Source organism: Schistocerca piceifrons, chromosome 8 (assembly GCF_021461385.2).
Source record: "Schistocerca piceifrons isolate TAMUIC-IGC-003096 chromosome 8, iqSchPice1.1, whole genome shotgun sequence".
Taxonomy (NCBI): domain Eukaryota; kingdom Metazoa; phylum Arthropoda; class Insecta; order Orthoptera; family Acrididae; genus Schistocerca; species Schistocerca piceifrons.
In genome coordinates, this window is record NC_060145.1 from 202,358,694 (window position 1) to 202,386,138 (window position 27,445).

At 42.8% G+C, this 27,445-nt stretch overlaps 1 protein-coding gene across 1 annotated transcript in view; it reads left to right on the plus strand.

Moving 5' to 3' along the window:
* Positions 1–4,775: 4,775 nt before the first annotated feature.
* LOC124712556 (odorant receptor Or2-like) overlaps positions 4,776–27,445 on the plus strand; it is a 46,674-nt gene continuing 24,004 nt past the window's right edge. The window contains exons 1-2 of the mRNA XM_047242868.1: positions 4,776–5,272; positions 12,760–12,859. Of these exons, the coding sequence (XP_047098824.1) occupies positions 4,785–5,272; positions 12,760–12,859 (588 nt within the window). The 5' untranslated portion in view covers positions 4,776–4,784. The remainder of the gene's footprint in view (positions 5,273–12,759; positions 12,860–27,445) is intronic.

Sequence of the window (27,445 nt, forward strand, 5' to 3'; positions counted from 1 at the left end):
TCTCGCCGTGCTTCTAAATTCACACGATTCGGCCCACTTACGACATAGTACATTTGTACGGAGTGTGATAGGTGGAGACCGCCATACCAGGCCATATTGAAGTCACATTTTTGTCAGTTGTGTAGCTGTGTAGTTATTGGGAGACAGTGGTGCAGCATAGCAGATGATGTCAGAAGTAGGCTTCAGAGGCGAGTAGTTGTAAACTACAGTCTATTTGTGGCGTTCAAATTTATGTTTCATTGAATTTTGAAGTTACTTTTAATTTATGCTTAAACTGAGGTAAGCAATCCAAAATTTAATGTCCAATGTTCTTCGACAGTATGTTTTCCAGTTCACCTTTTATCATGGGTTTTGTAACGTTTAGAGCATTGACGAAGTCATTAAAAACTGATCCCCCACATGTTGTCTGAGTGGAGTAACATCGACAGACTGCCAAGGGGCAATGTCGATATTTCCCCATGCTCTAAACTTCAGGAAAATGTTCTTTACACTCTAAGTAGTGTCGCATACCTAATTTCAGAGGGTGAACACAAGAAAACAAGGACTAAATGGACTGAAGAAATCAGAAACAGCGTATCAGAGGAACTGAGAATACTAAAAATTACGTCTCTGATCGATTAAAGGGGGTAGGACGTCAAACGGGCCGATTTGGAGCAGGAAAGGTACCACAGGACATTTTAATTTCCACTGTCTATACTTTTAGAAGTAAATTCATAAAACTTTGTCGGCATGACCAGGAAGGATTCAGGATTCACACTCGTAGCAGCGGAAGTTCAAAAACATAACAAAATAATTTTTTTTACATGTGTAATTTCATCATTTTTTCACTTACTATTGGCTGCATTTGTTGCTATAAATACACTTTTCTTCACAAGTAAGAGAGATTGTTGATGAATTTCGCTCAGAATACAAACCATACTTACAGGTGTCTGAAACTCTAGAATCTATTTAATTTATGAATAAATGAATGAGCTCTTACGTTTTTAACTTCATGTTTATAAAAAAATCATATTTTGTAGTTAATTATCTCAATTTTTACCACAGTTTTTAATATATTTGGAAAATTCTACAGTTTCATACACCTGTAAGTATTGTTTGTAAGTTGTGCAAAATTCATCAAACAATCTCTCTTACTTGTGAAGAAAAATGTACATATAGCAACAAATGCAGCCAACAGTAACTGAAAAAATGATGAAATTTCATATCTAAAAAAATTTATTTTGTTATGTTTTTGCACTTCCACTGCTGTGAGTGTGAATCCTGAATCCTTCCTAGTCGTGCTGACAAAGTTTTATGAATTTATTTGTAAAAGTATAGACAGGAGAAAATAAAATGTCCTGTGGTGCCTCTCCTGCTCCAAGTCGGCCCCTTAAAATCAAATTCAACAAAGTGACGTCCCTTGCGGATAAGATCTTTGTTTTGCTCCTGAACAAGAGTAAGAATTAGTCAACCATGTGAGTACAATGGCGGAATTGTTCTATGACATTTTCCTGGTTGACTTGCGGTGAATTGCCTGTGACTTTATCGAAAACCAGACTTCAAACAAAATTTCAATAAAACTACCGAAATGGTTGGAAAAGAATGAGTTTTTAATTTTAAAAGGAGAAATCCGGATATAAGCTTAAGAAAACTGTCAGCAACGAGTATCAACAGAGTTGTATGACTAAGTAAAGCTAAAGTTTACTCTTTTTTATCCAACCTGAACACCACTTTCGAAAAATATGCTGCGTATGTATTTTGGCACTTGTTAAGATAGTTAAATGTGTAACATTTTTAGAAGAGGAGTCTTTTTCTCTCCATATGTAGCGTATCGAGCATTCACGAAATCATTAAAAACTGATCCCCAAACGATGTCTGAGTGGAGTAATATCGACGCACTACCAAGGGGCAATGTCGACAGGCTGTGGATATTTTCACGTGCTGTAAACTTCAGGAAAATGTTCTTTACATTCGAAGTAGTGTCTGATGTCTAATTTCACTCGCACTCGGAAGGACGACGGTTCAATCCCGCGTCCGGCCATCCTGATTTAGGTTTTCCGTGATTTCCCTAAATCTCTTCAGGCAAATGTCGGGATGGTTCCTTTGAAAAGGGCACGGCCGACTCCCTTCCCTAATCCGATGAGACCGATGACCTGGCAGTTTGGTCTCCTCCCCCGACACAACCCCAACCCTCTAATTTCAGAGGGTGATCACAAGAAAACAAGGACTAAATGGGCTGAAGAATCCATAAACAGAGTATCAGAGGAGTTGGTATTGTCCTGTAAGATCATCCATATTAAGAGGTAATATTTCTGTAGCTCCGACGGTATTCAACATTCCTCAAGTTTTCTGCTACAGCTGTACGTCTAACATTCCTAAGTCACGCAGGGTCCTGAGAATTTTTCCATGGAAATGAAAGATTCAAAATCAAAACGAAAATTTCCTTAAGATATCGGTACCCCCACGGTATCCCCGTCACATCGCTTACGGGGGCCTAAATGCTGTTAAACAGTATATTTACATTTTGCCTTGGATGAATTGCTTATGATAATACCGTCCATTTCCCCAAAATATGAACGAGAGCCTAGAAAAATGTCGACTACTTCGTTATCAGCGTTGCAATAGTGGTGGCGTACTCGTGAAAATAGAGAGCAGCCTAGCGGAATACATCATTTGCTACTAAATGCTGATACAGCAGAGGGAGTTGCGTAAAGAAATTGTAAGAAAGGTAAGCACGTTGGTTTGGAAGCTCCTTAGAGAGAAGTTTGATTCAAGTTCAGTTAAACTCACGAAATTTTGACTGTCACTCATCGTTGTCATCTCGTCAACATGCAACATTTACCTCTAGTAAATAGTTTCGTAATGAATTCAGAAAATTGCCTGCATACAACTGGATTTTCGATAGAATAATATTCCAATTCAAATGCAGTAGCACATGAATTACATAAGTAAGGTCTCTGTTCTTATGAATTACATTATGAGAACCATATGTTGACTGGAATACCCTCTTTCAAATTCTGAAGGTGGCAGGGGTAAAATACAGGGAGCGAAAGGCTATTATTTACAATTTGTACAGAAACCAGACGGCAGTTATAAGAGTCAAGGGACATGAAAGGGAAGCAGTGGTTGGGAAGGGAGTGAGACAGGGTTGTAGCCTCTCCCCGATGTTATTCAATCTGTATATTGAGCAAGAAGTAAAGGAAACAAAAGATAAATTCGGAGTAGGAATTAAAATCCATGGAGAAGAAATTAAAACGTTAAAATTCGCCGATGACACTGTAGTTCTGTCAGAGACAGCAAAAGACTTGGAAGAGCCGTTGAACGGAATGGACAGTGTCTTGAAAGGAGGATATAAGATGAACATCAACAAAAGCAAAACGAGGATAATGGAATGTAGTCAAATTAAATCGGGTGATGCTGAGGGAATTAGATTAGGAAATGAGGCACTTAAAGTAATAAAGGAGTTTTGCTATTTGGGGAGCAAAATAACTGATGATAGTCGAAGTACACAGGATATAAAATGTAGACGGGCAATGGCAAGGAAAGCGTTTCTGAAGAAGAGAAATTTGTTAACATCGAGCATATATTTGTCAGGAAGTCGTTTCTGAAAGTATTTGTATTGAGTGTAGCCATATATGGAAGTGAAACATGGACGATAAGTAGTTTGGACAAGAAGCGAAATGTGATGCTACAGAAAAATGCTGAAGATTAGATGGGTAGATCACGTAAGTAATAAGAAGGTATTGAATAGAATCGGGGAGAAGAGGAGTTTGTGGCACAACTAGACTAGAAGAAGGGACCGATTGGTAGGACAGGTTCTGAGGCATCAAGGGATCACCAATTTAGTATTGGAGGGCAGCGTGGAGGGTAAAAATCGTAGAGGGAGACCAGGAGATGACTACATTAAGCAGATTCAAAAGGATGTAAGCTGCAGTACGTACTGGGTGATGAAGCAGCTTGCACAGGATAGAGTAGCATGGAGAGCTGCCTCAAACTAGTCTCAGAACTGAAGACCACAACAACAACAACATTCCCCTGTAGATGGAAGGGAGAGTGTCATTACTTTTAATAAGCATCATCGATTAGGTTCGGTTACTCCGAGCTGTTCCAACGGACGACTTTCATATTTTATTCGCCTTGCCGTGTTCCGTTTGTTTGTGTTATATAACCCGGACATCAGTAAATGTAGAAGACTATAAATGAATCAGCTGCAGAATTTTGCAGCATTGCTCGATTATTTAATACCTATTATCAGGTTTGTAATTGTACCACTTGCGTCTGTGTATATAATACAAGTCTCCTTCAATCTAATGGCTGTAAGAGGGTGAACGTCCAAGTGTAGCCTTCACTTGCTGATCTGTCGTGGTGCGGTAGTCTCGCTAAGAGCTCAGAGTATATGGTCCACGGCGTATTTGTCCGCAAGTCATCGTAGGAAGCGAAAACGTACTCACCAAGACTAGCATCGAAACTAGATGGCGAAGGGAGTAGCAGAGGATATCGATCGGCCTCTGACTTGGGCAGAGAGCGGGCAGTCGATCCTCAAGCTGAACATCCGCCATCTGTGGTTATGTGGCGTGTGGCCTTTACCCGGTTGCTGGCTATACGACGCGTACGCCATAATGGGCCTAATAGTAGGAGCCGTGAACGCGGTAGAGAGTGCGGTGTCGCTCTACTTCTACTGGGGAGACATGGAGGAGACCACGCTGCTGCTTACCAGTAGCGTCAGCAACGGCTGCGGCACCGTCAAGATGGCTGTCTTCATGCGAAACCAGCGGCAGTACTTCGCGATGGCCAGACGCGTGGAGATGATGATGTCTATGCAGAGCGAGTACACCTCCGAGGACCCTGCCCTGGATGAAATTCAGCAGGTGGCCCACAAACGCGGCTACCGCCTCACCCTCTTCTGGACGCTGTTGATGTTCTCGCAGTACTTCGTGTGGTACCCGATGCCGTTCTACGCGCACCCGGGAGAGCGGCGCCTGCCGTTCGCCCAGCACGCCTGGGACAACAACACCAACCAGTACGCGCTGTCCTACTTTCTGCAGTGCGCAGCGTCGGCGCGCGGCACCCAGCTCAGTTGGAGCCTCGACCTGCTGTTCGTGTCCGTCATGCTTCTCGTGGCCGCACAGCTGGAGATACTCTCGCGGCGAATTACCAGCCTGAAAGAGGAGAGCCACGAAGGAAAGGCAGCAGCAGTCGGGGAGAAGAGCGTGAAAGGCATGGCGGGAAACATTTACGATAGCATGTACGACAATTTGCGTCTTTGCATTGAAACTCATCAGAAACTTCTCAGGTATGCTATATAAACTGGGTAACTTGTTTCACACATATTTGGGTAAGCACTGCTAAGCTTTTGTGAAGAATGAACGCTCATTAGTGCATTGCGTAACACTGTTTTACCAATATTTGCTTCTAGTGTTAAAAACGACTACATATGAAAAAGTGTTAAGACAAATACATTGCTGTAATATTCAGTCATAGCACATTGTCGCGACTCTTACGCGCCGGCCGGGGAGCTACAGTCTCGAACCGCCCGACCGCTACGTCTTAGGTTCGAATCCTGCCTCGGGCATGGATGTGTCTGATGTCTTTAGGTTAGTTAGGTTTAAGTAGTTCTGAGTTCTAGGGGACTGATGGCCTCCGAAGTTAGGTCCGATAGTGCTCAGAGCCATTTGAACCATTTTGACTCTTACGCAGAACTAGTTATTGTCCATAATTAATGTTCCAGTTTCATAACATTGTAGAAAGAGAACTATTGCTCAAAATGAAGTCAAATTTGAACAGAATATTATTAAAGCAGGGAGAAACGTCATGCAAAAAATACACTCCTGGAAATTGAAATAAGAACACCGTGAATTCATTGTCCCAGGAAGGGGAAACTTTATTGACACATTCCTGCGGTTAGATACATCACATGATCACACTGACAGAACCACAGGCACATAGACACAGGCAACAGAGCATGCACAATGTCGGCACTAGTACAGTGTATATCCACCTTTCGCAGCAATGCAGGCTGCTATTCTCCCATGGAGACGATCGTAGAGATGCTGGATGTAGTCCTGTGGAACGGCTTGCCATGCCATTTCCACCTGGCGCCTCAGTTGGACCAGCGTTCGTGCTGGACGTGCAGACCGCGTGAGACGACGCTTCATCCAGTCCCAAACATGCTCAATGGGGGACAGATCCGGAGATCTTGCTGGCCAGGGTGGTTGACTTACACCTTCTAGAGCACGTTGGGTGGCACGGGATACATGCGGACGTGCATTGTCCTGTTGGAACAGCAAGTTCCCTTGCCGGTCTAGGATTGGTAGAACGATGGGTTCGATGACGGTTTGGATGTACCGTGCACTATTCAGTGCCCCCTCGACGATCACCAGTGGTGTACGGCCAGTGTAGGAGATCTCTCCCCACACCATGATGCTGGGTGTTGGCCCTTTGTGCCTCAGTCGTATGCAGTCCTGATTGTGGCGCTCACCTGCACGGCGCCAAACACGCATACGACCATCATTGGCACCAAGGCAGAAGCGACTCTCATCGTTGAAGACGACACGTCTCCATTCGTCCCTCCATTCACGGCTGTCGCGACACCACTGGAGGCGGGCTGCACGATGTTGGGGCGTGAGCGGAAGACGGCCTAACGGTGTGCGAGACCGTAGCCCAGCTTCATGGAGACGGTTGCGAATGGTCCTCGCCGATACCCCAGGAGCAACAGTGTCCCTAATTTGCTGGGAAGTGGCGGTGCGGTCCCCTACGGCACTGCGTAGGATCCTACGGTCTTGGCGTGCATCCGTGCGTCGCTGCGGTCCGGTCCCAGGTCGACGGGCACGTGCACCTTCCGCCGACCACTGGCGACAACATCGATGCACTGTGGAGACCTCACGCCCCACGTGTTGAGCAATTCGGCGGTACGTCCACCCGGCCTCCCGCATGCCCACTATACGCCCTCGCTCAAAGTCCGTCAACTGCACATACGGTTCACGTCCACGCTGTCGCGGCATGCTACCAGTGTTAAAGACTGCGATGGAGCTCCGTATGCCACGGCAAACTGGCTGACACTGACGGCGGCGGTGCACAAATGCTGCGCAGCTAGCGCCATTCGACGGCCAACACCGCGGTTCCTGGTGTGTCCGCTGTGCCGTGCGTGTGATCATTGCTTGTACAGCCCTCTCGCAGTGTCCGGAGCAAGTATGGTGGGTCTGACACACTGGTGCCAATGTGTTCTTTTTTCCATTTCCAGGAGTGTAAAATAACATAAAAATAAAAAATAGAAAGTTACCGATAGATGAAATTACATTGAAATGAATACCCTTAGCTGCATACAGGCGTTGATATACGTCAACACGGACAGATGATTATGTGTACTCCGACCGGAAATCGAAACCTGGATCAAATGGTTTAAATGGCTCTGAGCACTATGGGACTTAATATTTGTGGTCATCAGTCCCCTAGAACTTAGAACCACTTAAACCTAACTAACCTAAGGACATCACACACATCCATGCCCGAGGAAGGATTCGAACCTGCGACCGTAGCGGCCACGCGGTTCCAGACTGAAGCGCCTAGAAACGCACGGCCACACCGGCCGGCGAAACCTGGATCTCCTGCTTACATGGCAGACGGTGTATCCATCTTTTCTTTTTTTTTTTCATTTTGTTCGTTGCTGATCGTTGTGTTTGGTCGTAGCGGTCGTCACATGACATCCGTTAAAGTTCGTTTGTTGATCCTTCCACTCTGAGCTACCGTGCCGGCACCCATCTGAGCCACCGGGGGCACAGAGGTTACTGCGACTCCAGGGACTTATCTCTGGCACACTTCCCGTGACACCCAGACTCTCAGCTTATTGTCCCGCACTATATTCATAGTGCCCTTGCCTATTATACTCATATCTCGCGGCTTTACTGCCGATACCCGTAAAAGTTCAGGCCCTGTTTGTGCATCCGCACAGAAGAAGAAGATTGTCAATTGGCCGGTGAGCCTGAACTATATATATACGGAGATGGTATCTGTTCTTTCGGAGATGTCCGAATACCGATAGATGATGCTGTAAGCGTCTTATCAGAAATGTGTTCGGCTACGTATGACAGCTGAATCTCAATACTACGATGATTTAAGTTGCGCATCGGATCATCCGTACTGTTCAGCGTGCTTAACTGCAGAACTTCTGTAGCCAACAGTGCTTTCACCACGAAAGAGTTGTAAGAAATAGGATGGAAAAAATCGAATAAGAAGCAAAATGGCATCGGTTTCTAACTGTCCTGTAACTGGCGCAAAGCGAGTTCGATATGCCGTCCACCATTTTCTGCCAAAAGTTGAACTCGAGAAAGTGATAAGTTCCTATGGGACAAAACTGCTGAAGACATCGGTCCCTAGGCTTACACGCTGCTTCATCTGACTTGTATCCCCATCCAGTGACGCCCCTGGGCTGACAGGATGACACGGCGTCCGGTCGGTACCGTTGGGCCTTTTCAAGGCTGTTCGGACGGAGAGAGTTAAGCTAACTTAAACTAACTTGTGCTAAGGACAACACACACTCCCATGCCCGATAGAGGGCTCGAACCTTCGACGGCCTCAGACCGCGCGGGAAACAACGTGTTCCACACACTTCAGTTCAGCTACGTTCGTAGTTCGAACAATGAAGAAACAAGAGTAGGTGATACGGGCGGACAGGTTGTAGGGGAATACCGGCTGATGATTCCAGCATTTCCGAAATGCCTCTACAGGCGCTGTTTCACAGGCTGTGCAGTGTGCGGAGGAGCGCCTACCCACTCATCCACGCTGTTGAAGGGTTGGAATGGCGTTGGTGCGCAAAAGACACTCATAGCGTTTACCAGTGACGATACGGGTGACAGGACCCGCAGGACTCATCTCCTCGAAAAAATACGGCCCTACGATAAACAATGCCATCAAACGCACCACGCAGCCACTTTCACAGAATGAAGCGGTACCGGCTGATGTGCGTGCGGATGTTCCGTTGCTCAAATTCTGCAACTGCGTTTATTAATATGTCCTTGGGGTTGGAAATCGTCTTCCGCTGTCCACAGAATCTTCCACGCCCATACACTGTTTACTTCCAAGCGAGCAAAAAATTCGACAACGAAAGTTTGACCTGCTGGCAGGTCGGCAGGACGCCACGTCTGAACGTGGGTGATTTTGTATGGAGGATGATTCATAGGATTTTGTGCACTGTGTTTGTAGGCATGTTCAGTGTTCGGGTGATTCCCCATGCACTGCTTGTTTACACACAACTGCTCCACCCCTGCTGCAATGCTGTGGCCACATCTTCAGCAGACGTCGGATTAACTGCTTTCCTCCCTCTGCCATACTGCACTTAAAAAGAACCTGTCTTTTCGAATTTTGCAATTATTTTCTCTAAACCCTTAACAGACGTCGGAAAATGCCTTTTTTCATACGCTTGAGCGTGCGGAACTTCTTCGGGGCTAGTAGCATCGTTCTTATCCTTTACCAGTAGCGCGTTATCCATCATGGAGACAGTGATGTTGGGCGTGAGGGACGCAAAGTGAGGAACAGCCACATGTCACGCATCTGTCGGTATTCACATTCTGATTTTCAGACCGCCAACTATTGGTCAAATTTATATGATTTTTTTTGTTCCGTGACGTTTTTCCTTGCTTCGATAATATGCTGTTCAAACTTGATGTCATTCTGAGCAGTGGTTCCCTTTCTACAGCGTTTTGAAACTGGAATTTTAATTATTAACACATTGTATATTAAGGGAAATGGATTCTATAAACTGAGATAAAGTTAAGAATATACTAGCTTCTTTTTCCAAAACTACTTCTCCGCAGCTTCTGTAAACTGTTTACAGATAATGTCCATGAGTGTACTATTTGATTCAGTTACCTTGGCTGATACGTTCAAAAGTCTTTTTATGTTTGAAAGAGCACTAAAAACGTTAGTGTAAGTCGATGACATGACAATCCTGTCAGAGACAGGATTTGATTTAGAAGGTTAGTTGAACGGAAGAAATGGATTTAACTTGATAAGAGGTTATAGGAACAATACAACAAAAAGGAGAGCTATGGAGCGTTTTGCTGCATGGGCAGAAGTAGCTAACACCCTCACCATCAAAGCGGAAGTAAAATGTGGGTTGTTAATAATAAAATATAAAGATATTACCAAAAAGAGAAATACGCTAATACCGTATATGAAACTTGTATTACCACGTCGTTTCTGAAAAATGTAACATATATGAAGAACGGTGCAGACAATAAGCATTTGAAATGTGATGCTAGAGGAGAATGCTGAATATTAGCTGGGTGGATCAGGTAAACACTCAAGAGTTACAGAATCGAACTGAGGAGAAAAGAAAATTATGGTACAACTTATAATCGGACTAATGCCTTAGGACCTGCAGTACTAACGTAAGTAGTACCGTTAGACTCTGATTTAATAGAACTGTACCCCATTTTCAGTAAACTGATGACCTTGCCTAATACAAATCACTTCGAATAAAACGAACGTGTTCACCAAAACTGCCGATTGTATTGTCTCCACAGGCCTGAATGTATCTCGCGCACGACTCTAAGACACCAAGTGTCTTTCAAGCGATGCCCAAGCATGGCATCACTAACCGCTAGAGTGAGTGGACGCCAGAAAAGGTAACACACGCTACTGCAATATGGTCTCAAAGAGACACAGACCAAAGATCCTAGACAGAAAACGGGTAGATCTTCTACAATTGTTAGCAATGAATAGTTTGCAAGTTACTGAAATTAAGACTATCGAGGAATTTTAAGCTCCGTTTAACAAGCTACTTTCATCACCCTATGCATCTCGAAAGAAATATGTTGTAGTTTGGTCTGCAGCGGACTAGTAGAGCACATTAGAAGCTGACCTCAGTCCCATAGAACGATATCGACAGTTGGTGGAAGTCAGCTGGTTGGTGACCCACCAGTTGAAAGCCGTCAGTTCGACTCTCTGTGGTAGGCCTAAATGCAGCATGCAGTCTGGTAAGTTAGTGAGGGCAGCACACAACAGCAGCAGGTAGATGACCCATTTCAGGATAATGACTGCCATAGAATTCCTTATGTAGCTGGCTGCATTTAGTGATTTATCATAATTGAGTAAATGCTCAGAACTTATGGAGGTTTGACACATAAATATCTTGACAGGCTAGCATCGCTTTTCACACAGAACATGGCCAAGCTTGATGACAAACTATGCCACGTGGTAACCACAGTCAGTGTTATCCATCCATGATTGGTGCTTCTGCTGTGTCGGTGGAGCTCAGCCATGCTAGTGGCTCTCAAACACAGATGTGTGGTAGCGTTGCAAATGGCATGGTCTCGGCGGAAGCCCTTGCTGCGTCAGCTGTGGGCGTTCATTCAAAAAAATGCATCGATATCCTTTCTCTTTCCTGCTACCCTGACACTTCTTATGTCAAGTATTTTTGAATTCTCCTGTTGACTCGGCAATCTCAAGTCAACTGAAGCCATGGCACAGCAATTGATTCAACATGGATTAACCAAATGCTCACTACAAGTTGGCTGATGAGTGTAAATAATTTGTTGGATAAAGTAAGAAGTGGGATAGTGAAACTACGATTGCAGAACGAACATTGGAGGCGCAACTATGTGCGACTGAAATGAAGAGCAGTTTCCTTGGAGCTTGTGTATATAAGGGCGCAAGGATGAATTACCATCCGGCAGTAAACCCGTGAGAACCCTATATAATGTTTGCCCAAAGAAAAAGTGGACAGCAGTTACATGTAAATAAACTTTCCTAACAATATTACAATTACACTTCATTTGGAAAAGTACTACTATACATAATTGTCTCTGATATTGATACATTGGTCTCAGAACACAGGAAGCGAGTGGATGACTTCTATGTAGAAACTCCTGGTATGGTGATTTACCTGTTTCCCATATCATCTTGCATGTCTTTGTCACAGGTGAACATCTGACCTTTTGGAGACCATTTCAAGGGGCTGAATATGAGCGAGTCACATAGGGAGACATCGGAGATGTGAGAAGGATGCCCCAGGAAACCCCTATCGAAATTTATGAAGAAGCTCAATGGTTTTCTTGCTCGTATAACTCTCACACTACCAGAATTTTATGTACCATGTAAGATACTGCTCTCTGCACACTCCTTAATTTTGTGACAAATTTGTGATGCACACTTCCCTTCGACACCAAGAAATTGAATGTATATTCTTTATGCTGATTGAGAGGAATCCAGCATGCAACTAAATGCAGAAGTTACTCTACAGAAATGAGGAAACTACTAATGCAACTAGGAATACCACCACACCATGCCTCAGAAAAAGATTATGAACAACACTGTTGCAGCGAAGGTCTCTTTTTCAGTTTGGTGTATGTCTTTCAATTGAGCATATATCTTTATTGGTACTTACCATCGATATCTTCATGTTGTATCACATTCATAATTAAATATAGTGTCATATATTATTTTCGTAACAAATTATTTGCAACACGCATTAATTGACAAAACATATTTTAATCTTTCTAACAAGTTATGTTTTTACAGGGACTTAAGCTCAAAACTTTGATGATTTTATCATAATGTAAACTCATCATAATTCTAAGAGAAAACCATTAACTGTGATTGTAAATACAAAAGTACTTAATTTGGTAACAAATATAAAATTATTTATAGCTGCAATAGAGCGAAATTTTTATATTGTTGAATTTGAAAATTCTACACTGTACAATCAATTTGTGTTTCAAAATGAAAGTACTGTGGCCTGAGCACATGTGTAATGGCACTAAAGCTACTTTCTTCTTGTTTCAGCTTTATCAGATACCTGGATGACACTATGAGTTCCGTCGTAATGATTCAATTCTGCGTTAGCGTCCTCCTCGTGTGTGTGGCATTATTTCAAGCAACATATGTAAGATTTTTTCAATTTTTAAATGTTGCAAACGAAATGTTACATTATTATCAGTGTGTAAAAGGTTTATGTAACAGCGAATAGTACGTGGATGTGATCAGTAGTAAGTGGATATAGTGAGCAGCCTGCGGTTAAAGTCACATGTTGGCATGTACTTAAAAATGATAAAAACATCTATTCAGTTTATTTTTCAAAGTGAATTTCAATCGCTATATTATAGATATACCGCAGATATTCCGCGGAGACAGAGTAAAATCTGAAGTCCTTAGAAATGAATGGAAAACGTTACGGATGAAGAAAATGAGATGAATGTTAGAATGCAAAATACTGTGTGTTCTACTTCACAGATTGCTGTTAGTGAACAAAATTTACATTTTTGAGCTTGCAATAAATCCTCATGGAGTCCATTAATAGCCGATTCACAGGTATTAAGAGCTGTTGCAGTACGATGCAGGGAAGTATGGTGTAATCTTCCCAACTCATAGGAACCACACTCCACTTTCCATTTACACATTATAAAACAGTGATACAAACAGGCATTGTAGTTAATAAAATAAGTTATAGTTGTTACCAATATGTTCAAATTTCATTTATTATCTCACAACAGATATCGGGGATTAAATTCACAGCTTCACACGAGAAACCTTATATGTTCAGGAACATATTACTTCACAGATCTTGGCTCACTCGTTAATTGTATAAGCGTATATACGTGCACATGCTTCCCATCTCCATTTCAGGTAGTTTATAAATTTTTTATTACCATTTCAAAAAATCACTGTTGTGTGAGGGAAGCGATAAGATCCTCTAGCTTCAGGTGGCACTCCTGTTCTTGGATATCAGTGGAAACCAAATGCACATACCAATAAAATTTCGCTTTGAAACACTCACTTAAAGGATAAAAAAATTGCAGCTAGCTGCATACTCCATAAGTAAAACTGCATCAGTCATCCAGTGTATGTAAATGTAAAACAGGTGACAGATTGCGAAAGCATAATGCAACGGCAACAAGAACTGAAAATTGCGCCACACCATGGTTGAAAAAGAGAGTAATCCATCACAACTTATAAAATAACCATCGTTACGTTATATTCTCAACTAGTATTTTATTTTTGTCAACAACGAGTACATGTAAAGTGACAATGGCTATGTTATATGTTATGATAGACTACTCTCTTGCCACCTAGGGTGTGGCATTTTTCAGTTATTGTTGCCGTTGGGTAAACGTTTCTCAGTGTGTCACCTGTTTTATATGAAGGACAAGTGATGGAAGTTTACATAAGCAACTTTACCCCCTTTTTTACCTGCGTCTCGTAAGATTTTGAGTTACGAGCTGGTTCACCCTTAATGACTTAATATCATATTATCTTACTCTGATTGTTTTTTAATAGGAATGCACGTTTTTTCCTAATGTTCACTGTTGATACCGTTCAATGAATATGTAGCTGCAATTTCGATATGAAGATGGTTGTTATATAAACTGAGAATAGTCATCATATTTTAATTGTCCATTGTAAACCCCGGTCCACGTGGTAAAATATTTTTAGAACTTTTTTAAAATTTTAATGAACTCGAAGAAAAGACCCTATCAGATCACTCATTATTGTGTTGCCCTGACTAGCAAAGCCATCCACATCTGCAACTACACCTACTGTGTATAGACTAATATGCAATTCACAGTGCTTAGAATATGGTTGATAGAAACTCTTTCACACTGTTTATCGATCATTCTACTGCTGAATAGCACACGGGAAAAATGAAAACCTAAGTCATTCTTGTGAGCTCTGATTTCTCTGATTCTGACAGGTCTGATGCAGCTCGCAACGTACTCCTCTCGTGCGTCAACACAGTAGTACTTGAACCCTTCGTTCTAAATTATTTGCCGAATGTATTCTAATCTCAGTCTTCCTCTACAGTTTCTCCCCTCTACAGTTCCCAATAGTACAGTGGACGTTATTCGCTGCTGATTCAAGAGGGTCTGGACAGGTTGGTTATCACTATTTTATATACAATAAAATTTACTCATATGATACGTACCTTATATCAGAAACTACAATGAATAAATTTTTTTAATAATTGTGGCGTGTAAGTTACACGCTTCTACCAGTTTTAACAGAAGAACCTCTAAAATATTAATTAGTTTTAAGATAACAATTGTTTTTGTAAAAAGCAGACAACAAAATAAAAAAGAAACTATATTTTTCTGTGTAAATGAGACTGTAACCTCTTAGAGATTACAAAACAGGAAAACCGCTGTGTTTAGATACGCATAATACTCACATTAGTGTATCCTGTAATTTTGGAGAAATTCTGACGAGCAGAAGCTGAGAAAAGTAAATTTTATTCCTAAAAAATACAACTTCCGGGAAACAGCGATTAAAGTTGTCAATTCACTCCAGCTCCATAAGATGGGTTGTCTACATTATGTCCATCTGATATTACAATGTCCATTTTCCTACTCTTCTGGGTTGTCTTGCCCTTGTTTAGCGGTCTCCAAAAGCTCTCCTGATGGCCCTAACTCCCCCTTTATTGAAAATTAACATTTGTTACCCATGAAACGACCGGCAACTCGTAGCGGTCTTTCCAGTACTTCTCAGCTTGCAACATTTCCTTCTTTGAACGTTGTCACTGGAACAAAGACACCAGAATTCAGAGTAGTAATTGACACAGATACTTTATTCGGAATTCTGGCCCAGATTACGCTGTTGATGGACTCGTTAGGATTCTGGATGTGACCATGAAGATATTGCTTCCAGAGTCTTTCAACTGATAGATCTCTGAATGTTTCCTTCAGGACCTCTACTATGACAACAGGTGTAGCTGGTGTGTGAGTAAATTTCCCACTATTTTGTTGTCCCCTATTGTATTTGCACCACGAATCACTTCATGTAGGGAGGGCATCGGCCATGAATGTTTGAATGTTTTAATTGGCTGTTGAAGAGAGGTGAAACAAAATTGCCCCTACAGCTTTTCTCATGTCATCTCGTTTGGTGGCTATGCCATTTAATTTTGGATTTTATCGATCATAGATTCTGTGAGTCTATTCTTGTCATTTAATCCTCTGCCATTTTCCAATTTCTTCCTCTTGTATGCAGTTTTCATTCGTATAGCCTCACACGCATTTGCTTTTGCACAGACTTGTGCGCTCCAGTTTAGTTACAGTTACATTTTCTCATCACGACTTCTCCCCTCCAAGTGCTCTGAAGTGTTTTGAAATCTCATGTCCAAAATAAATGACGAATCTTACCTTCTTCAGCTGTTCAGATTCTTGGAATATGTTCGTGCCTACACAGTGTTTCGTTTACATGAATGAAGAAACCAGAAATAAGGCACTGATATAAATTTTGTGTGGCACTGGAAAGGGTAAATTCCACAAATTAAGGTAAATGAAAAGAAACAAAAATCGAAAATTTCAAGGTTTCAGATGGTACAGGCTCCTTTAAACAAGTACGCTACTGTCCCGTCCCTCCTCTTGTCAGTGTTTTCCATAATTTTCTTTCTTCACCGATAAACATTCTCACGCCTTACGTTAGATAGGTATGAGTCAATAAGATGTATATGCACTCGCAGGGAAAAGTTGGTGACGGACACTGTGTGGAAAGACCTCGCCACAACGAAAACCGACTTTGATTTAATGATTGCTATGCCAGTTCTATTATAGCCGTATTAGATGTTGGGGTGAATGAAATGGCTGAGTGATTTTCTGCTGCAGTCAAGTGGATGGTGGTGGTGGTGGTTGTTGGGATGTTTAAGGGGGGATTAAACAGCTAAGGTCATCAGTCTCCAGTCAAATGGAGCCGTAGGTGATGAAGACAGCTAAATGTTATCAAAGTTCTTTATTGTTTGCATAAACAGATGTGTTGCAGGGTACCTGCAGGAAGCAGTCAGTCTGTGACAGTCGTCGAACCTTAGAGCCTGGAAAACCAGTGTGGAAGCGCCACAGCAAGCGTTTGTTTAGGAGGTAGCTGGAGGAGAATTACCATGACTCGCGCATTCAATCCAGCAGCTGTTGCTTGGTCAGGATGGTCTCACTACAACCAAGTGTCGCATGACCAGAGTGAGGCAGTTGAGTGGTGTACGCAGCAGGAGAAGGCAGTGTTGCCCAGGTTACTGGACCTTGGAATGATGGCCAGAGAGAGTTTATTGGTGTCAGTGGGTCATCGTGGTATGGATTTGAGTGGCCTTCAGTTCGTACCTCGGACCATGAGGTGCTGACATGATCCCCAGCAGTTGGTGTTGTGGAGATGGTGGCAGAGTGAAGGTGTCCCGATGCACAGCAAGCAGTCGTTGCTTCGCAGCCCAGCTGGAATGATGATAGCTTTATCAGGAATAGATCGTCAACCCAAATGCGGAGATCATCACAGAGTGGACGTCAGCGCTTAGGTTTGCAGTGCTGACGACTTGCTTGCTAGCCCGGGAATGTATACATTGCCATACAGAATTTTTATAATTACTTCTGTATATTGTAGTGTTGTCGAGACTTCCGAGGGGTTTATCTATTGAATACGCAGCAGGTACCTGGAATTGCTACACTGCCTGGCTTTGTCTCACACCTTGGATACAGTACTGAGTTTCTGTCTTGGCTTGTGTCGTTCCGTATCATATGCAACCGCTTCCGCCTCTTTTTCACGGTAATGGAAAACGAACTGCCTTTCTCTGAAATATTTCAGTGTCTTCCATCAATTGTGTCTGGTAAGGATCCAATGAAACATAACAATATTCGAGAAGAGGGCAGCCTTCTGGGGATATTAGTTACATGTCCTAAGTGTTATGTCAATAAAACGCGGACGTCACTTCGCCTTCCCCACAACATGGTAAAAATTTAAAGTTGTTCACAGTTTTAATCCCTAGTTAATTAGTTAAACTGACAACCTTAAAATTTTGGTGATTTATTATGTAACGTAAATGAAACAGTTTTCTTTTTAGTGCTCACAGATATCTTGTCCAAACTATTCTGAAATTCGTTTTTATTATCTAATAACTTTACTAGACGTTATACAACAGCATCTACAAACAATCTAAGAGGGTGCTCAGTGGTTTCCTAAAGCGGTTTATGCATTAGAAACAAGAGAGGATCTGTTATAACACTTCCTTGTGGAACGACAGATGGGACTCGCAGTCGATGGCTTCTCTCCCTCTCTCTGTCAATCTCATAACAATCGCGAACTTAAGCGTACTTCCGTTTCGAACTCACAACTCAAAAAATGTTCAAATGTGTGTGAAATCTTATGGGACTCAGCTGCTAAGGTCATCAGTCCCTAAGCTTACACACTACTTAACCTAAATTAGCCTAGGGACAAACACACACACCCATGCCGGAGGGAGGACTCGAACCTCCGCCGGGAGCAGCCGCACAGTCCATGACTGCAGCGCCTCAGACTGCTTGGCTAATCACGCGCGGCGAACTCACAACTTCAATCCCAACTGTCCACGTCTTCTTGTTTCGCTTAAAACACAAATTGTATTTAAACATAACTAGGAATTGTATGTAAATTAATTTGCAATAAGTTATTACATTGCAAAAATGTTCGCTGTAAGAATAACTTGCAACTAATTTACATAACAAAATACGCTCAAGAACTAATCATATCTGTATGAACGATGAATATCAACAAATAAGAAAAATAATTTTCACCAAAACAAAGAACAATAATTTAGCAAACATCAACTAATGAGAACGGATATTTACCTACTAATAGAAATTTCCGTTCCACATGGACGAGTGATATGTGTATGAGGGTAACATGAGTAACGTGATGCAATTAAACTAAAACGAAGAGAGTCTTCGTGCTTATCACAGTGTGTGAGTACTGCAAAACAATTGCGTTGCTCATTCCAAGTTTCTTGATACATTGGGTTAAATAGTGAGGAGCGTTATTACATCCCTCTCGAATAATTCCACGTCTCTTTACTATCCTACACTGCATTAGGGCTGTTATTGCACCACACGGTCAGTAGGTTGTAATATACTAGGTTCACAGATAAACTAGCTTCTCACGGATGATTTGTGAAATTCAGTTATATATGGGACAAAGTCGTGGTATGGTGGCTACTCAGAAACAGCGAGAAACCTATGTGCTGGAGGCAACACGTGACTTTGTCTCTGCCCGCCGTTGTGGCCGAGCGGTCCTAGGTGCTTCAGTCTGGAACCGCGCGACCGCTACGGTCGCAGGTCCGAATCCTGACTCAGGCATGGATGTGTGTGATGTCCTTAGGTTAGTTAGGTTTAAGTAGTTCTAAGTTCTAGGGGACTGATAACCTCCGATGTTAAGTCCCATAGTGCTCAGAGTCATTTGAACCATCTTTGACTCTGCCTCTGCGTAGCAAATGGTTGCTCCCCGGCTCATTGAGTTGGCCACTTCGACTCCCTCATGGTGACAGAGTCAGTTATCTTCTGTTATGTAGTTCTTGAAGATTTATATAAATTCTGTACCAACTGTCTAGCTGATATATAGAAAGCTTCATAAAACTGACGCAAACAGGCCCTGCCTGTCCCCATGACCGAAAATTAAAACACGTTTGTACAGTCTGAGAAAAAAAAAAAACTCTACTCCAGTGAATGGGTTTGTCTGTACATGCACTTCACATTTACCGAATCCCACCTCATTCGGATAATTCCTTCCTGATACTTCGTCCTTGTTTTGTTTCAGAGTGTATAGTTAGTTCATTTTGATTCCTTTCTTTCAGGTCCAACAGAACTGTAAATAGTATTGATTAGAATCTATGGATGAACCACGAACTTGGATGAATCTTTAAAATACATGTGAAATGGACTGATTAAAAATAAGATAAGAATGCCTATAACTGATAAGCCGTCTTTACGAAGCAATCATCCAACGTTTTCTGAAATTACAATCATTTGATTGTCTGTACATCTACTTCACATCTACCGATTTTCACCTCATTCGGATAATTCCTTCGTGGTGCCTAGTTGTTGTTTTGTTTCAGAGTGTATATCGAGTACATTATGGTTCTCTTCTCTGAGGACCAATATAGCTGTAAATAGTATTGATTAGAGTCTGCAGATGTGCCATGAACTTAAATAAATCCTTAAAAGATATGTAATGGGGGTAAATTAAAAATAAGACATAATGCTTATAACTGATAAGCTGCCTTTATAAGGTTGGAAGAAATACAGAAAGGACATAACTGTCTGCAAATAGGAGAAATGTGTAAGTCTCTTTATTGTGGACATCATGCCATCCATGGCGACAGCGAAGCGAATAAAATAACCTACTGTTTACATATAAAATACACATGACGATAGGAAACTCAAAGAACTAAGGAGAGATGATGATAAAAACCTCTTCGATGGAGCTGTCCACGTTATTGTGCTTCGACGATATTTCTGCATGAGAAAATTTTTTCTATTGAATAATGTCTTTGTAGTGTTGCATCACTGTCTCACTGTGAGAGAGGAATTGTTCCTACACCACTCTGCATTGTAGAAGAGGAAACGGATATCAGCATGAAGGCTAGGCACCACTGAACGACAAGGCTTATTCAGCGTACAAGAGCAGTCATTCAAGTTGCTGATGAAGTGGAACATGCCAGCCAATACCTCGGAAAGTCTAAAACTGGGAAACCTTACAGTTCCTGCAGCGTTTTTGCGGGAGATGACTAAATAGGAAAAGCACAACAAAAGTAGTCATCGCTGTCCAACTGTAATACCTGCTGCTCCATGCTGTTGCGGGATTTCGGGTAGGCTAGCTGCTGTTTCAGACACATTGGCCAACCAGCTATTATTAATAACCCGCCCCCCCCCCCCCCCAGTTATCTCAAATCAATACCCCTCGTCACATCCAGCAGAAGCAGATCAAAGTGTGTACTGTACACCTTGTGACTCACTTTACAACAGCTGCTGACTACAAGATGGAGATCTCTTGCAGCACAAAATGTTGCAGCGATATAACCTCCACATTTTTATGTTACTTCACTCAAGGTAGTAACAAGTGTATTCACAAAGTTAGGCAACTGATCGGCTTTATTCACAATTTTCCCTTTGCTGTGCCAACAGTAGCTGCAGATTCCTGCCTGAGCTGAGATCTGTATGCACTGAGGTTGGTGCCATCACTCCATAGGGCCATCTGCTGGGAGACTACTAGTTGTCGACTTCTGGTGGGCCCTAAGTTCGAACCTGGGCCAGCTTAATGCTCAAATACACTGATGCAGTTCTTTAGCCCACATAGGCCTACACTGTTGCTAATCATTGCCTTTTCCAGGTGCATGCTACCATCTTTGGTCAGGCTGGGCATCATAGCTTAAACACCATATTTCAAGTTGTGTTGTTGCTGCAGCCTCGGAGCAGTCAAGCCCCAAGGTTTTTCTACAGTCATCCCATGCCGATTGTACTGTGCTTGCACCTGGATTTCCCAGCTCTGCAGATTTCATCAACTGTGGCTTCCCATATACATTGCTGTGTAGGTAGAATGTTGTCACTGGCATAGCTGTGTGCTTGTGGATGCGTGTGTCAGAAGGCCAACAACGTTCCCTCTGACTACTGATCCATTCTTTTAATGATTAAAGATCTATTATAACTAGGGATTCTTTAATGGCATTTTGTCATACAATACCAAAAACCACTACACGTGCAGCCCGTGTCCAGGCAGGGTAAAGTCACTCCATCCTGAAGCACCATCAGCCAATACACCAGCCACTGTAGTGATCACTACAATGGAAGCCCACAGTAAGCTCATCTGCAAAGAAAAGCGTATTAATGTCTAAGCATATAATCAGTGACCACCCACCCGCCCCCCCCCCCCCTACCCACTGACTATTGTAGCAGCGCTTGTCTAACTTATACCTACAGAGAAGACCAGAATACCAAAGCACTTTAAATAATTCTCCAAAGCATTAATAACTACTGTCATCATAACTACGAGCGCCAACTCCAGTCACAGTTCCATGTAAGCAAGCATATAGCATAAAATCCTAATCTTATACCATTCTAAGGGACTTCATAATAATTACGGTAAACAAAGCATGCCCTAGTAGACAGAGCAGTGCTTGTAACATTCTCTGGCAGTGCACAGATTAAATTAGAATGACGCTAGGTTAGCACACACAGACACACACACACACACATATATATATATATATATATATATATATATATATAGAGAGAGAGAGAGAGAGAGAGAGAGAGAGCAAGGTTGTAGGGTGAGTCACCTAACATTACCGTTGGATATATTTCGTAAACCACATCAAATACTGACAAATGGATTCCACAGACCGAATTTGAGGAGAGGGGCTAGTGTAATTGGTTAATACAAACCATAAAAAAATGCACGGGAGTGTGTTTTTTAACACAAACCTACGTTTTTTTAAATGGAACCCCGTTAGTTTTGTTAGCTCATCTGAACATATAAACAAATACTTAATCAATGCCGTTTGTTGCATTGTAAAATGTTGATTACATCCGGAGATATTGTAACCTGAGTTGTCGCTCGAGTACCACTCCTCCGCTGTTCGATCGTGTGTATCGGAGAGCACCGAATTACGTAGGGATCCAAAGGGAACGGTGATGGGCCTTAGGTACAGAAGAGACTGGAACAGCACATTACGTCCACATGCTAACACCTTTTTATTGGTCTTTTTCACTGATGCACATGTACATTACCATGAGGGGTGAGGTACACGTACACATGTGGTTTCCGTTTTCAATTACGGAGTGGAATAGAGTGTGTCCCGACATGTCAGGCCAATAGATGTTCAATGTGGTGGCCTTCATTTGCTGCACGCAATTGCAATCTCTGGCGTAATGAATGTCGTACACGCCGCAGTACATCCGGTGTAATGTCGCCGCAGGCTGCCACAATACGTTGTTTCATATCCTCTGGTGTTGTAGGCCCATCACGGTACACGTTCTCTTTTAACGTACCCCACAGAAAGAAGTCCAGAGGTGTAAGATCAGGAGAACGGGCTGGCCGATTTATGCGTCCTCCACGTCCTATGAAACGCCCGTCGAACATCCTGTCAAGGGTCAGCCTAGTGTTAATTGCGGAATGTGCAGTTGCACCATCATGCTGATACCACATACGTCGACTCGTTTCCAGTGGGACGTTTTCGAGCAACGTTGGCAGATCATTCTGTAGAGACGCGATGTATGTTGCAGCTGTTTGGGCCCCTGCAATGAAGTGAGGTCCAATGAGGTGGTCGCCAATGATTCCGCACCATACATTTACAGTCCACGGTCGCTGTCGCTCTACCTGTCTGAGCCAGCGAGGATTGTCCACGGACCAGTAAAGCATGTTCCGTAGATTCACTGCCCCGTGGTTTGTGAAACCCGCTTCATCGGTAAAGAGGTAGAACTGCAACGCGTTCTCTGTTAATGTCCATTGACAGAACTGCACTCGATGATTAAAGTCATCACCATGTAATTGCTGATTATTGACACATGAAACGGGTGAAAGCGGTGACGATGCAGTATGCGCATGACACTACTATGACTCAGTCCACCGGCTCTCTCAGTGTCCCGTGTACTCATGTGTGGGTTCATGGCAACAGCAGCTAACACACCAACTGCACCCGCTTCTCCTGTGACGGGCCTGTTATGAACCCGTTTGCGTGCTACGACCATACCTGTTGCATACAGTTGGCGGTAGATGTATTGCAATGTGCGGCACGTTGGATGCTCTCTGTCCGGGTACCGTTCTGCATACACCCTGCAGGCTTCAGCTGCATTTCGTCGACACCCGCCATAGATGAGTATCATCTCCGCCTTTTCAGAGTTCGAATACACCATGGTCACAGTTCCTACAACACTACACTATCGCAGTCGTCTGGTAACACATGCGGACACTGCGGCAGCTAGACCAAACCACAACAGTGCACTACAGCCACACTCGTAAACACGGTCGTCATCGTAAACTTGTCCTTGCAGATGCTGCTCGCCGACCGTGGCTCGTGTTTGTTACAACACGCAACTGAACGTCGGAGGTTTCAAGCGTCAAATTTAGGCTACAATATCTCCGGATGTAATTATCATTTTACAATGCAACAAACGGCACTGATTACGTATTTGTTTATATGTTTAGATGTACTAACAAAACTAACGGGGTTCAATTTAAAAAAACGTAGGTTTGTGTTAAAAAACATACTTCCGTGCGTTTTTGTATGGTTTGTGTTAAACAATTACACTAGCCCCTCTCCTCACGTTCGGTCTGCGGATTCGGTTCGTCAGTATTTGATGTGGTTTACGAAATATATACAGCGGTAACGTTAGGTGACTCACCCTATATATATATATATATATATATATATATATATATATATATATATATATAGAGAGAGAGAGAGAGAGAGAGAGAGAGAGAGAGAGAGAGCAAGATTGTCGGATATATATATATATATATATATATATATATATATATATATATATACAGGGTGAAGCGAAATTCGCGCACTCGGGCGGGCTTCGCAGCGCGACTCCTCACATGCCAGCGATAAAAAAATATTTATCAAAAAATTTCGTCCAGGGGGTACATCCGGCAGAAAAAGGACTTTAAGAGTGGCAATCTGGCAACACTGTAACCACATATACGGTGACTACATGTGTCAGGACATCTAGTAGAGCTCTACCGTTGGTTCAGTGGTTACAGTTTTGGGTTAGCTTGCAAGAGGTCGATTGTTCGATCCTGGCTTGGGGCGCATCCTTTTTCATTTGCTAATTTCATTCTGACATTTCATACTGCCATATACAAAGTTTCTTAGGTCACATGTACCCTCAATTTACAACATTTTGTAACGCTGAACATAATAAACACGTAGTTAGACAAATAAGAAAATAGATAGTTGAAACAAATGAACTGTCATAGGACAGAACAACTACAAAAGCAATACCAATTTCAGATTCTAAAGATGACAGCACAGTACAATAACACAACGTCTACTTGTCATTTATACTAAATGTAATATGAGCGCTCAGACTCGCACATTAGCAGCCAGTGACAATAATAATGTCCGTATTAATGACTGCATGACCTTCACTACAGGATACGTTGTCCTCAGAACAACAGATGCATAAAGCGACCTCCCTGCACGTCCAAACGTTTTGCAACCCACCGTATCACACAGTTCTGGGCCCTTTGCTGCAGAGCTGCGTCCACAGTAACAAGAGCAGCAGGAACACGCGCTACCAATTCTTCCACATTCGTCGGCGGAGTAGAGTAAACGTGGCTCTTCAGGTGTCACATGAAGAAATCCAGGGGATTTAGGTCAGGTGAACGCTGCGGCCATACAACTGGACCTCCACGTCCAAGCCATTTTCCTGGAAATGTTCTGTCCAAATACTGTTGCACATTAATTCCAGAGTGTGGAGGTGCACCATCACGTTGGAACCATATCCTCTGCCAGACATACAGAGGAACATCTTCCAGCGCATCAGGCAGATAGTTTAAGAGGAATGTATGATACCCTCGTTCAGCCAACCGGTTAGGCAACATGTAGGTGCCCAGACTCCTGTCTCACAGTATTCCGGCATAGACGTTCATACCAAAGCGAACTTGATATCCAAGGTTGCTGGTGACGTGCGGCTTAAGCTCATACGTGGGCATTATGCAAATTAAAGACACCCTCAAGAGTGAATACTGCTTCATCCGACCATATTACGGTGTTCACGAATTCATAGTTGGCTTCCTGTTGTTGTTGGAAACATTCATAGAACTGCATCCGCTGTTGGCGATCCGTGTGTCGCAAGACACGCAGCTGCCGTGCTTCACTGAAGTTCTTGGTGTATGACCTCCAGAATAGTTTTGGACTACGCGAGTCCATGGACGACCTCTGACACGCAGTGGTGGAAGTATAGAACCTGACTCCCGAAGGCGCAGCTCCAGGCGACGAAACACATTTTTATCTGGATGGCGTTGACGAGGATTTCTAGTACCATATTAACGAGCAGCAACACCAGCCCGGTTGTCAGACGCACTAAAGACTAGAAGTACATCCACATATTCATGGTTTGTGTATGCTATACGTCTGCCACACTGGTTTAGAGGTTTACAATGAGAAAATTTGATACGTGTACGCATGTACACAGGATTCTGTCACAGGCGCGTTACTCCACTGGCAGCCAGTCTCTGTCTGTTGGACAGTACAGACAGTATAAACACGCCGTCAGTCCTGCGATCTCTTCTACCTAATGTGCCTTACCCATCTGACAGATATTGTTTTGCATGAGTCATCGCAATACCGTTCATTATGAAATGTTGGGTTTCGAATTACACTAGTTCCATAACGGTAATGGACATAAGGTTTACACAATACTGTCGACAGAGTAGTAGTAACAATAATAATATTAATACATTGAGGTATGTACTGCCAGCTGGTGTAGCCGACTGGCTCTAGGCGCTTCAGTCTGGAACCGCGCGACCGCTGCGGTCGCAGGTTCGAATCCTGTCTCGGGCATGGATATGTGTGATGTCCTTAGGTTGGATTGGTTTAAGTTCTACGGGACTGATGACCTCAGATGTTAAGTCCCATAGTGTTCAGAGCCATCTGAACCATTTTGAGATACATACTAAACAGCATGCGGTGATCAAACTCAGTGTCGAAAGGCATAATTATTGGTACCTTGTTGATAACACATACAAATAGTAATCGAGTTTAGACATTGTTCGCAAAGCACGTTGCTAGTTCTACTGGTAACGTGGGCCCTAAGGAAATGTAATGAACCTGAACGAGGCAAGAATAATAACGAGGGTACAAAGAGAACAGATTTCGCATCTAGTAGATGAAGTGGTGCGAATAAGTTCATGCCTAAGACGTGGAAAGGGCTGACCAATCTTCCATTTCTATGACTGACTTTGTAAGTGCAAATGTTTTCTAGAGGACCCGCTGCAATGACGATTAAGATGCCAGATACTGTACCACCTGGACTACATTTACCAAATAAAAAACATACGCCTCAAACCAGGATCGAACCATCGACGTCTTGCATGCTAACGCAAAACACTATCCACTGCACCAACTGTACAGTAATAATAGTTTGTGCTGTTAGAGATAGTTACCATACATGTGGTTACAGTGTTGCCAGATTGCCACTCTTTAACGTCGTTTTTCTGCCGAATGTACTCGCCAGACGAAATTTTGTGTCAGACATTTTTTTTTAGCGCTGGCATGTGAAGAGTCGTGTTACGAAGCCCGAGTGCGTGAATTTCGCTTTACATATATGTAGGGTGGTCCATTGTTAGTGACCGGGCCAAATACCTCACGAAATAAGCATCAAACGAAACAACTACAAAGCACCAAACTCGTCTAGCTTGAAGGGGGAAACCAGGTGGCGCTATGGTTGACCCGCTAGATGGCGCTGCGTTTTTTTAAAAATAGGAACCCCCATTTTTTATTACATATTCGTCTAGTACGTAAGGAAATATGAATCAGTTGGACCACTTTTTTCGCTGAAATATTAAATGAACTCGATTAACATTCAAAATACAGTAAGGAAAGACAAATAATGTTCTCCGCAGCCCAACAGTAGCATGGCCATAATCACCACAGTGATGACGCCCTCTTATCGTAGCAACAGAATACAAGACATAGTAATTGAAGTTGCCTTGGTGAAATACTCCTATACATAGCATAACACAG